The sequence below is a fragment of the Lissotriton vulgaris genome, chromosome 7 (genome assembly GCF_964263255.1).
Source record: "Lissotriton vulgaris chromosome 7, aLisVul1.2, whole genome shotgun sequence".
In the NCBI taxonomy this organism is placed as follows: Eukaryota; Metazoa; Chordata; class Amphibia; order Caudata; family Salamandridae; genus Lissotriton; species Lissotriton vulgaris.
In genome coordinates, this window is record NC_141695.1 from 313,624,469 (window position 1) to 313,636,930 (window position 12,462).

Genomic DNA, 12,462 nt, shown 5'->3' on the forward strand with positions numbered 1-12,462 from the left:
AAGGAGAGGCCATTTCACCCTGCAAGGTAATTTCTTTCTCACCATATCTGCAAAATGAAAGGCCCAGTTTAATAATGGTGGATATACTTTTTTCCAAGCACTCGCATGGTGGAGCTGTATTTCATCTGTCACTAAAATATGAGGTACAAGGAATCATACTACCAGTCCAATCCCGGGTCTCCGAACCATCCTCAGTTTGGAGGTGCCAAAGCATGACTTTAAGACTCTTACTGTAAAGAAATTCCAAACCACCCACAAGTAATACAGTGAATTTCACCATGGTGAAGTAGCCGGATAGTTCTTTTCTGGCAAAGAGAGGAAGTAAGATAGTTTTGTCTCCCAGTCCCACACTCAACATCTTACTCATTAGACCTTATCTGAGACATACGGAATGATAGTTCCTCAATCCAAATTGCAAAAAAAATGAAAAAGTAGGTGTTGGAATACGAGGCAGCATCTGTGAGGCCTGCACAAATAACATGACACATTTGTCCTTCACTGGGAACCAAACACCCTAGGGCAGCGCCTGACTCTCAGAGGGTATGCAATTAACATACAGTATCCTAACTGGTCTAACTTAGAGTCAATTAGAGAAGATATGTGAAAAACATTATCAAAAAGGAGATAAGGAGTCTCTTTTGGTATTTCATATAAGTGCACACGGCATCATATTTATTACAAATATAAAGAGGGGAACACACAGTAAAAATAGATAATTTTGCAGTTATTGCAGCACTGCAAAAGACAATGTAATACATTCAAGAAAACCCAAATTGTACTTGGTGCTCAGTGCAAGTGAGTGAACGACACTGTAGCAACACAAGTGACAATAATCAGCGACGGCGGCGCAGGTGACTAGTGATAATTATGTATAGTGAGTAAAAGACAGCAAAAATGGTTCCTCATTTGTTTGAAATGAACTTCAGTGATACAGGTATTGTATTAGGAACCATATGGTCTGGGGCGCCTATGTTCGCGCTGGACGGTCAATGGCGTTTCGATCCTTTTCAAATCAGGATCATCATCATGACTTGGGTAAGGTGCAGTGCTGCAGGAAGGGGCAAGGAAAGAGTGTTAGCCAGGGGGCATGGGAGGGGCAACATACAGGTAGAGAATGGGCTGGCAGAGAAAGAAGCCTCTATAGAAAGGAATTGGTGCAAGGCGGGGTGGAGCAGGAAGTAAAAAAATGAAATAAGTGGAGGGGTCAATTAATTGTAGTTAGGCAAGACAGAGCTAGTCTGTAATGGTGCTGGTACATGCAGTCGCGTAGGTATCCCTTAGATGAGTAGGTCAGGCAGGGTCCTGCAGGGACGTCAAGGAGAGTGGATCATGGTCATGCAGTGATAAAGAACAGGGGAGGGGAAGGGAGTGAGAAAGGAGGTAATATTTAATGGAGTGTGATGGGACTCTGTAGGGAAGCAGCGAGCAGAGAAAACCATAATCCGATGGGTCCTGGGGTGATATCGAATCATGCGGGCCTCAGGAGGTAGTCAATGACTCTCAGAGGGTAGCGTTGCAGAGCAGTCTGAGGCTTACTCAAGGGAGGTGGTGTGGGCTAGTAATCGCCATTTGCAGGTGCAGAAAAATAACACTCAATAATTGATTGTCCAGTCTCTACTTTGCTTATTAAACACACACACCACTCAATACAATACACCAATTTACAAATATACATAAGCTGATGGAATTACTTTGTGACATTGCATAACATCTCCACCCCTCCTGCAAGGGGCGTGGGGTCTAGTACCACCACTCCCATGTATGTACATCATCTTGCCCCCAAAGCAGTGAATTGGTCTTAATCTGGAAGGAAGGACTTGGGCACTGGCACCATTCCAGTGGCGACCCCGCCCCATTACCTCAACAAGCATTAAACAGGCTACACCTGCCTTGGTGACACATGACCCTGACTGAGCATCTCCTACGGACCATACAGTATGCACCTCTACATCTTCGGAGCTAATAGTCTGGGGTCTTCACCTAAGCGCAGCAGCAAAAATACATGTTTAGGCACACTTTATAATGACAGTACTCAGCACATTTGGATATCATTAAAAATGCATTGCAATTACAGCCCCTAAAGGCATCACAGATGATCACAGGATTAAGTTATAAATACAGTTAGACACCCTAGCAGGAGTGTCTAGCCACTTAAACCCACTTTGCTTATGACATCACCTAATACCAATACTTCACATTGAAGTCAGTCCCTCTAATAGAATAATGTTAGTAAAAGCATTTGTGGTGCAATTACACCTCTTCACCTCCAGGGGATGCCTTCTAACAGATATCCACCACCTTAGACTTTCACTTCCAAAAGCACTTTTAAATCACCCTCACCTAAAGAACAAAAGTTCCAGCCCTGAAGGTTTAGAATGCATGCTGAGCCATTGAGGGATTATTCTCTCCAATTCCCCAAGACACTTAGGGTGGGACTTTCTTCTTTGGGCTGGGGGAGGTTGCGTTGCTCCTGCAGGTCCCTCTGCCCCTCTTTCAACAAATGAGGGTGACCCCCCTCCTTTGGGGGCCACCAGCATCCAAAACAGCCAAGTTCCTAATGCCTTGCAAGGCATTCTGGGGCGCTTCATACCGGTTTCCCGCATATTAAATGAACGGCTCCCCCGCTGTACTGGGGAGAGCCGCGATGTGTGCTCCACGCCGCTTTGGATGTCTGTGGGAGGGTCCGGTCCCACCCGGACCCCCAGGTGAGTCATTCGGCTCGGGGAGCCCACCCCCGGCCGATCCGCCCATTTTCGGGGGCCCAGTCCCACCCGGGCCCCTGGCACTTCTCTGGTTCGTCTTGAGGGACCCGGTCCCCTCCGGGACCCCCGCATGCCCACGCGTTGGAGGGCAGTTTGGGGAGCCCACCCCCGGCTGCCCCTGCCGGCTCCCCGCACGACCAGCACCTTTGCCTGCTGCAGCGGGAGCCGGCCCTGCAGTTGTGGTCTGCTGCGGGCAGACACGGAAGCTTGTGCCTGCCTCGGGGGAGTGCAACGGCACTCCCCCCTCCTCCAGCCACACTCCAGGGCATGGGGATGGGGTCCTGGGCCCTTAGGCCACTTCCGGGGAGGGGGACGCGACGGCGCCCACCCCAACGTCCGCATTCTTGTTGGGGCCCGGAGTTGGGGTCCCGTGCCCGCCTCCTCTTCGCCGGGGGCCAGGGTGGGCTCCTGGACCCCCGTAGGGGTGAATATTCACAGGGAGCGTGATGGCGCTCCCCAGCTTCGCTTCGGGGCCCGGGATGGGGTCCTGGGCCCCTCCTGGGCCTCTCTTCTCCTTGCCAGAGGCCACTGCCTCTGCGCACCGGTCCTGGGACCTTCTTCTGGCGCTATTAGGGCCCTAGGGGCAGTCAGGGGGTACCTCATTCCAACTGCCCATTGCACCAGGCTCCAGCACTTTTTGCCTCCGCAGACCACACCCCAGAGAGACCTTCTCTTCCTGTGCAAGTACTTTTTAAAAGTTGAGTAGGGGCTGGCAGGAAGTCTCTGTGTGTCCTATCAAACAGCTACACATCACTTCCCTGCCCCTGCTCCCTCCTTCTTGTCCAGCCCCTGGGTTTGTTCAAAATGGGGGAACATCACTTACAACGCATTTTTTACAACGCACTACCATTACATCGCAACCATTACAACGCATACCATCACAACGCATTGCGCTGGGGGGCGCTCTAGGATAGGGAATATATTTAATTTACTATCCAACACCTTCCCTGCTATCCACGGGGACTGGAGTTGGAATAGTAAATTAAATAATTCACTATCCAGCGTCTAAAAGCATTATGCGTTGTAATGGACTGCGTGGTAAAAACCGCGTTGTAAAGGCATGCGATGTAAAAGCATGCGTTATAGTGACACCAATCCTTCAAAATGGCATCGTCCAGTGTATCTGGCCACATGGCCTCTGAAACTAAACTCCTTCCCCCCTTACTGCCGTCCCTCCTTGGTGCAACCTGGCGCCTGGCACCCAGCAACTGCAGTTGATGGATTGGCTTGTAGCTCCACCTATCTTTTCTCCTTGGAGGGAAGATCTTCGCTCTGGGAAGAAAGGTCATTAATCTAACATGCCATGGCCAGACCCCAGCCAGGGACTCGGAGAAATATGACATTTCTGGACGTCCCAAAAGCAGTACAAATATGACTTTGGACTCTGCAGAATACTAAGTTTCACATCCGCTACACTGGACATTACTGCGTGTCTGGAATCTGTAGGCTTTGTGGAAGTCATTTTAGCCATGGGCCCCACATCCTCTATGGGGAATAATGAGGTGAAAACACAGTAAAACACACTGGCTTTCCCTGGCATCTTCCTTCCCAGGGTATACAGCCTATTCCATGTTACCACCCAATTCTGCATAAGTCCTGCCACACCATTCACTCTGTAGCTGCTCCTGGACTGCGCACGCTATGAATCTCCCCTGCGCAGCCCCTACACGTGTGCACACGCATGTACACTTGTGTCTGCATGTAACCAGCACGGTGTCCCATACTCCAGCTGCTGCGCAGTGGCCTAGTCAAGCCAGGAGTACACCAGTAAAATCTCCATGCAGTCTCCTTCATTATGAGCTCACTGTGGGTGAGTCCCAGATTATGAGGGCCCCCACAGTAAAAGCTCAACAATTAGGTGCTCAAAAAGTGAAAAATCTGGGCGGCCCATAGTGTCAGAACCACCTAACAGTAGGTTTGACTCATGGGTCAAATGCTGCTCTTTACAATTTAGCAAACACACACACTGCAAAAAGTGATGAGGTGTGACTGAGCCCTACAGACAAAACCTTATGAAACCATGGAAAGAGACTTCCAAAGGTACTGAAAAAATAAGACTATACAGAGGGCAGGGTGAAATACATGTTGCCTCCTAGATGTCCATACTTCTCAGCCGAGCCCAAGTTCCCATCAAACCAGTGATTTACTTGAATCCAGGGTCATCTCAACATCAGTTAAGTTAATTATCTCATTCCGAATCCTAAGAGACCCTCACTGGATTTCCAAGCCAGAATTGAGTTTAAAATTGTATGCACCACACATAAAATATTGTATATACTTTCTTCTGTCAAAAGATCCAACAGCCACAAAATCCTGAGAAGCCACAGAATGTCTCCCATGAAACCACGCAAGAAGAGCCGTAGCAACACAGTCTTTCTCAGGAGCATCAATCTTGTTATGGAGCTCCTTGTCTGTACCCATCAGACTCTCCGAATCCCTCCTAATCCTCAGAAACATCTGAATAGCTGCCTACTTGATCTATACTGTGGCTAAAATCTGCTGAGTAGCTACTAATGAAATGGACAATACCCCTTACTCTTTTTTCCCCACACCTGTATATTATCTGTTGACTCTTTTCTCCACCCTCTCTCACTTGTCTGTCCAATCTTTCTCTGATTACCCACCATTTCCATACTATCCCTTTATATATTTTCTCTCTCCTATTCTACTATATTTCTTGTCTTTCCCTGTTTCCTTTACTCTCCGATGCTATCTACTACATTACCAACTTAACAACCTTTGCTTACCCCTACACTACATATGTTAACACCCCTGTTCATTCTGTACTTGCATCGCTCTCCTTATTGTTAATCTGCCTTTATTAATGACCTACAGTATTCTGTGTAATAGGAAGTTCAACTTTGTTCATTTTCATACACAGAGCCTTAACAACTCAGAGCGGAGAGCACTACATAATGCATAGATGAATAAATAAAACAGTCCTAGATTTGGTAGGCACCGGAAGTTTTATTTACCACAGTGGTATACTAGTGTTGGAGTGCCTGGTTAGAGAAGGCTGGAAAAGATGGTTACTTAGTTGATGCGTGAGCAATAGCGGTTATTTAGGCAAAAGATCAGATAGTGGACCTGGGAGAGTTATTGGTTACATAAGGTAAAGGTGCTTCAAGGGAATGAAGGTAGATACACTAGGCATAGCAGTTCAAGTGCTGGCAGAATTTTATCACAAAGAGATGGTTTAGTGTGATACAAAGTCACCTCAGTGAAGTAGACTCAAGAGGCTGAGGTGATGGGATAGACACAAAAGACAGAAGCAGGTCAGAGACTGTATGGCAAACAGAAACACAACAGAGGAGCCTGTACCTGTCACAAACTGCTGTGTTGTGTACAAGACTGTGTACTCCTCCTTCAGCACCTCCTGGGGTTCGCCCGCCTGGGGATTCTGGGTCATGGTCCAGAAGCCTTTGCACTTGCCCAGCCTCATTCCGCAGATGTTGCCACCTTTCACCTCCAACAGCAGCCCCGGCACTAGGCTCCATAGCACAGTGTTGATCATCCTAGCCACTTTCTGGTCACTTATCCATGCCGAGGGTTCAGGAAGCACAATGTCCTCGAGATCCTCTCGGGGCCTGGAGACTGGGTCAGATGTTAGTCGAAACCCCCTTTGGTTCTGCACCGTAGTGGTCAGGACCGGGACACCGCGGTAAAACACTTTCACCTCGAAGTCTGATGCTGTAGAAAAACATCAAAACCTCATCTGATGCAGGCATACAATGCAGTAAAAACACAATTGCACTGACCCTCAAATGATTTGCAAAACCCCATGCACAGCTTGCAAAAATAAATGAATAAACTTCACACTGTCTCATAACTAGCAGGACCCCTCACACTCACAGAAAACTACTAAGAAGATTATACAACATTACCAGCAAACTCTTAACAAAGTGCATTATGGTCAGCAAAACATCAGACTACAGCAAATAACCTGTAAATACTCACACACTACATCAAAGAAGCAACATGTCACATACTTCCTCACATGTCCATTATCTTACACTACTTCTCATGATCTGCAAAAAATTACGAGTATTAGATATGATAATATATTACATGCCAATATAGCCTCAAACATTGAAGTACTTGACTAGCAACACTCCACACACTTAATTGCGACTAACAAAGTGTAATATATTGCATTGTGTTCCCCCTTCATCACATGGCGAGCACTGCCTTACACATGGAAGCCAACAAACAATGCTCATACAATGCAAAACATGACCAGATATGCATCAGACTGACATATAATGAAATGAGGTGCAAACACTAACACACTACATCACCACCACCCAATACATACCACAGGCGATCCAAAATTAGATAGAATATGACAATATTGATAATACTCAAACTCCTTGTCCAGACAGTGCTGCTTTTATTCTTTATCATTAAAGGCAAATTTGACTTTTAAACACAGGCAAGTAAAAAAAACAAGAACAGTTAAATATATATGATGTTTAGCGAAAACCAAAATATGCCGCCATCTTCTGAGGCTGAGATATGACTCCACGTATTGTTATAACATGAATGTGCTAGATGTTCTATTTTATTCTTTTGGGGTGTGCTCAGTGATGTGTAAGACTTTGGAGCTCCTCAGTTTAATATTTCTTGGTACACAAAATCTCAGTCAATTTGATAGAAGTGTATTAAGGGGCTACGGTGAACTACTGGAAAACGCCATAGGCTGCATTTCCAGTAAATCAAAAACTCCTCACCCTAAAACACACCAACAGTGTCCTAAACCAAGTAAAGTAAACAGTGATTTTTTAGGTCTCGCGCCTAGCATTGCAATGCGCAGCATTGTCGCGCAGAGAGAGACCTCTTGTATGAGCTTCAGAAAGCTAACCACACGCTCGTGCGTGTGGTTTTGCTTTCGCAGGCTGGCATTGGCTGTAGCGTGCTTTTTAAAAATAAAAACGGCACGCAATTGGGCAAAGGCAGGTGCATGTCCTGCCTTTGCTCCGCCCATTCCCGTCCGCGTCGGGGACGCGCATCAGCGCGCAGCACAGACGACATGCTCCCTCGCCCCCCCCTCTCTTAATTTTGACAGGCTGTGAATGTTCCTATTGGGCTGTAAAGCTCTTTGCAACCATCAGAGCCTCCCTCCCTAGCCCCTGTGGATCGACTGCGATATGACTCCAGTTTCAGCACCAACCGCATTTTAATGTTGTCAAAAGTAACAGCAACAGCCTGCTTGGTTGCTGTGTAATTGTGTTGGTTTAATCTACCAGTTGCGGCGAGATTGTGGTTTTGTTTCCATTTTAAAATTGCACCTCGGTCACCGTAGAAAGCTGTTCAGCGTCCTGTCCGCCACAGTTCTAAATTTTGCATATCGTATTCAGGGATGCCCAGAGGGACGGCTCCGTTATTCATGTGTAAGATGTGCGGAAACTGAGTCATGTACCAGCCTAAGAGGTCTCTGTCAGTGTCCTATGTCTGATTACTTTCCACAGAATGATGGCGGGACAAGATAGGCAGCAGACTGCTCAAACATAGCACCACCTAATACAAAGTCTCAGAAAACCGCCAAAACCCTCCACAAGTTTTAGTCGTAACACAGAGTATCTGATTATCTATGGACGCTGTTCTAGATTCCTGAGTGTGGGAGGTGTGTTGTAAGTGTGGTATATTGCACAGCATCTGGTCCAAGTCGAGGTCTTTGCTGAGTGTGTTTGTGTCATGGTGAGTGTTCCAGTGGACTTCATTGTCTATGTCATTTCACAGGCATGAACGGCTTTTGGTTATACACATGTATATAGAATGCTGGAGCGCATGAGGTGTAACAGGTTGAAGCCTTATATAATACTTATAACTATTGCTTTACCATACAATACAGCGCCTGATATGCTGGCCATAGTATTTACTTCTTTAATGATTATATAATACATTAGGATTCGTTATTGTCTTACATTATATAAGGACATTATATTTAAGTGATGTTTTATATTGTATCAGAGTGTGTATGTGATGTGGCCATTTTTATCTAGAGGCAAGTCACCGCCCCCGTTAGACAAGGAGAGGGCAGATGGGGGCAAAATTGAGATGAAGGTACTGATTTTCAAAAGCATTTATGCATAAGGGAAGTGCTACTGCAAGCATGCTATTTTACATGCTCTACATGCTTTTGTGAGTTGTCCCCAAAATGTCAAATTCCCTATTAGCAGAAGTCCAAGGTAGGGGACATCATTTTCAACTTCTATGTATTGTATATGAACATTCAGTGAATATTCCCACCCTAGATGTTTTTGGGTCTAATTTACAAAGGCATGTAAGAGTACGTAAAAAAGTACTACACAAGTACTACTTTACATACTCAACAAGCATTTGCAATGCAATAGGTCTCGCATTATTAAAGTTTGAACTATTGGCATTGCTAAATAATGCTACACCAATAGCTCAAACTTTAATAATGCGAGAGCTATTTTATTGCAAATGCTTGTTTTTTATAGTGCCACTTTGTAAAATACATTTTAGGTGCAGGTAGAAAGCATGAGCTGTCATCAGGGAGAAATGGACATTCATTCTTTGACCTCTGTTTTTGAGGGTATTTGGCCTCTGTTTTTGTGTCTTTCTGGAGCAAAGGGCCAACACTTGGAACTGGCCAAGGTGCTTATGGAGAGCCAAAGAGAAGATTGGCATTGCCAGGTAATTACCAGCCACACAGGATGCGTTGGAGGGCGAGTGTCACTACAGTAGGATAACATTCTCTGTAAAAAGGGATGGCTACTTTACACCGCTCAACAGCTAACACTGATTTCAGTGGTCATGTACATCATTACCCGGTGTGTTTGCGCACATGCACACACACACACACACGCACACACGCACACACACACACACACACACACACACACACACACACACACACACAAGATTGCACCCCCCCCCCCCCCCCCCCCACACACACACACCGACACCCAAGAAAACAAAACCGTGCTCAATATATAATATCATCTGCACACCCAGCAGCAATGCATGGCCAAATGAACATCACATACTGCATCCACATAACAGCAAACACTTCATACACTGCATCTTAAAACCATTACAGGCACAAACACTGCTTCACAGAACCCTGGAACTAGACCTTGATGTGCTCACAACTGCCTACATGAAACACATGCTAAAAGAAAAATGCGGACAGTTTGTGCCTTCCAACTCTTACCCTCCCAATTGGAAATGGTCCTTTCCTAGGCAAACATACATAAGGAAAATGCTACTTACCAGTATGCATCTGTTCTTGGCATGTAGAGGTGCAGAGTTACACACTGTTGCATAGATCGCCATCTAGTGTTGGGCCCTGATGTTTGCACTGGTTTTTGTCCTGAAAAGTTATTTGGAAGTCACGAGATAGGTGACTCCTACTTTGGATCACATTCCGCATGGGCATTCGCTTCATCTTCAGATTGTTTTTCTCCATTAGGGAAATTAAGGAGCTTTGTAAGAAAAAAGGAAGGATGTCCATGTAAGCTGTATCTAATTAAGATAATACTGGAACAGATAAAGGTAGCCGGGGAGGCGGGTGGGCCGGTGTAACTCTGCAGCTCTACATGCCAGGAACAGATGCATACTGGTAAGTAGCATTTTCCGTTCGAGGCATATGAGCTGCAGATTACACACTGTTGCATAGATTATATAGCAGTACCCCCTCTTAGCAGCGACCACCAGTATCTATTGCAGTAGTTTGAAATAGTGTTTAAAGTACAGCCCTGCCCACAGTAGCTTCTTGTTTAGTTTGCACATCTACACAATAGTGTTTTGTGAATGTGTGCGGTGTAGACCATGTAGCTGCTTTGCAGATATCATCTAAGGGAATGTTCTCTAAAAATGCCATTGAAGCCCCTATCTTTCTTATGGAGTGGGCTTTAGGAGGAACTGTCGTAGGGATTCTGGTCCTACACAGAACTGTGCATAGAGACTTAGAACCTCAGTGAATTTGGGTGTACCAAGACTCACCTCAGTATCCAAAATCCCCTACCAGACTAGCAATCACTGTCTCATTGGTTCTTCCATACCCCCAATGATTAGACAACCCAGAACATGGACTTAGAACACCTCAGGTAACGTGGAACACATGAACACTCTTTCGTTATACTAACATACCAATCCAGAACAAGGAGTAAATGAAGACACGTGCAAGTTTGAAATATTTATTTCTAATGGCGTGTTCTCAGGCGCAGTATCTTAGCTAATACAAGCAAACATATTATAAGCAACAAGGTTATCAGCATAGTTACTAGTCCATAAAATACAAAGGGAGAAAGTATCTTAAAATGCTAAAAGGAAGAAGGCTAGATAGTACCTCAATCTTACCCTCCCTTGCTAGTATATTATATTATATCTAAAGAAGGTCTCTTTGGGTTTTAGAAAGGCGGCTCCATACCTCTGGTCTTAGTAGAAAGGGATCACATCATCTTCTACCCCAGCTCTCTGCATGCGAATACTCATCAAGTGTGTATGCATGCTCTGCGCAGTGCATTATTAAACGCGCCAAAAGCCAGAATTGGCCACAGCTGCATATGTGTTATGTCTAGGACGTGTGCTGATCAGACCTCACAACAACTACTGTGTTGAAATAACCTTGAAGGCCTCGGCACTCACTGTTCAGACATAGCTTTACAAGCAAAGCTGATACAATAGGAAAACATATTATTCTCGTGTGAAGCAAAATATTCTACTCGGCTCAAAGCATTAATAACAATATGTGCTGTGTGCTGAAGCAGCAGAAAGGAAAAATGGTGTTTAAACTTCTAATAAGCTCATGCTAACTTAACACAGTGTGAAGGCAAAGCCTATCTACATGACACCCTCCCTTTATCCGAGCACGGATAAGATAAGGGGCACATTTTTGGAATGCAGAGTTCAAGAACAACAGTCAGCTCAAATTTGCCCAAGGGAAAAAAATAAGAAGAGAAAAAAAATGTTGTCTTCTAAAATCCTCCTAGTCAAATAATAAATGGAAATCCAGTAAATGTTAGTCATTGTCCTTCCTTAGCAAAGTCTATAAGCCTTGGGCAGAGAATTTTTTTATATAGAGGTTTGAAAAAAATAAATAAATGTCCTCGGTTATGGGAGAGAGAAGTGATGACATAATTCAACCTTACAATGAATAAGCAAAATATGCAGCAACAGCCTCCAACGGGAAGTCACTTATCATCCGAAAATAGTTCAGCCATCCAATTTAACAGTGGGAAAGAACATACATGTTCTTCAATTACCGGAGCCTCAAGCACCATCAGAGGACAACTCGGTGGGTTTCAATGAAGCTGTGTGCCAAGAAATCTTGCGCCGCTGCGAACACATTCCAACGACCCAGTATTCCATGCATCGCTGCAAAGGCCATATTCCCTCCATTAGAACAAAGCAATTCATGAGCAACTAAGGGGCTCATAAGCTGATTATAATCCACATCGGGAGACACCGTATTGCAGAGACACAATCCAGGGCAAAGTCGAAATCGCAACTCAGGCAATGAAAAACAGGCTGGACATATGTAAAGTTGGAAAATCGAAACGATAATCCATAAGCTGCACTCAAAGTTGCAAGAGGCAGGTCTCCATAGTACTCAAGCGTTCGGTTGCGAAATAGCGCCAGTCGTGACAGCTCGTCTCGAAACACAGGACGTGCATCCATTTTGAATTAAACAAAACAGCAAAAGAACGCCTGCAGCCAGAGCCAGCAGTAA

General features: G+C 45.2%; 1 protein-coding gene across 2 annotated transcripts in view; it reads right to left on the minus strand.

Moving 5' to 3' along the window:
* Window positions 1–12,462, minus strand: part of IRF3 (interferon regulatory factor 3) — a 238,924-nt gene that overhangs the window by 10,210 nt on the left and 216,252 nt on the right. For both annotated transcript variants that reach the window (XM_086930131.1, XM_086930132.1), the window contains one exon: window positions 6,084–6,452. In XM_086930131.1, the coding sequence (XP_086786257.1) occupies window positions 6,084–6,452 (369 nt within the window). The remainder of the gene's footprint in view (window positions 1–6,083; window positions 6,453–12,462) is intronic.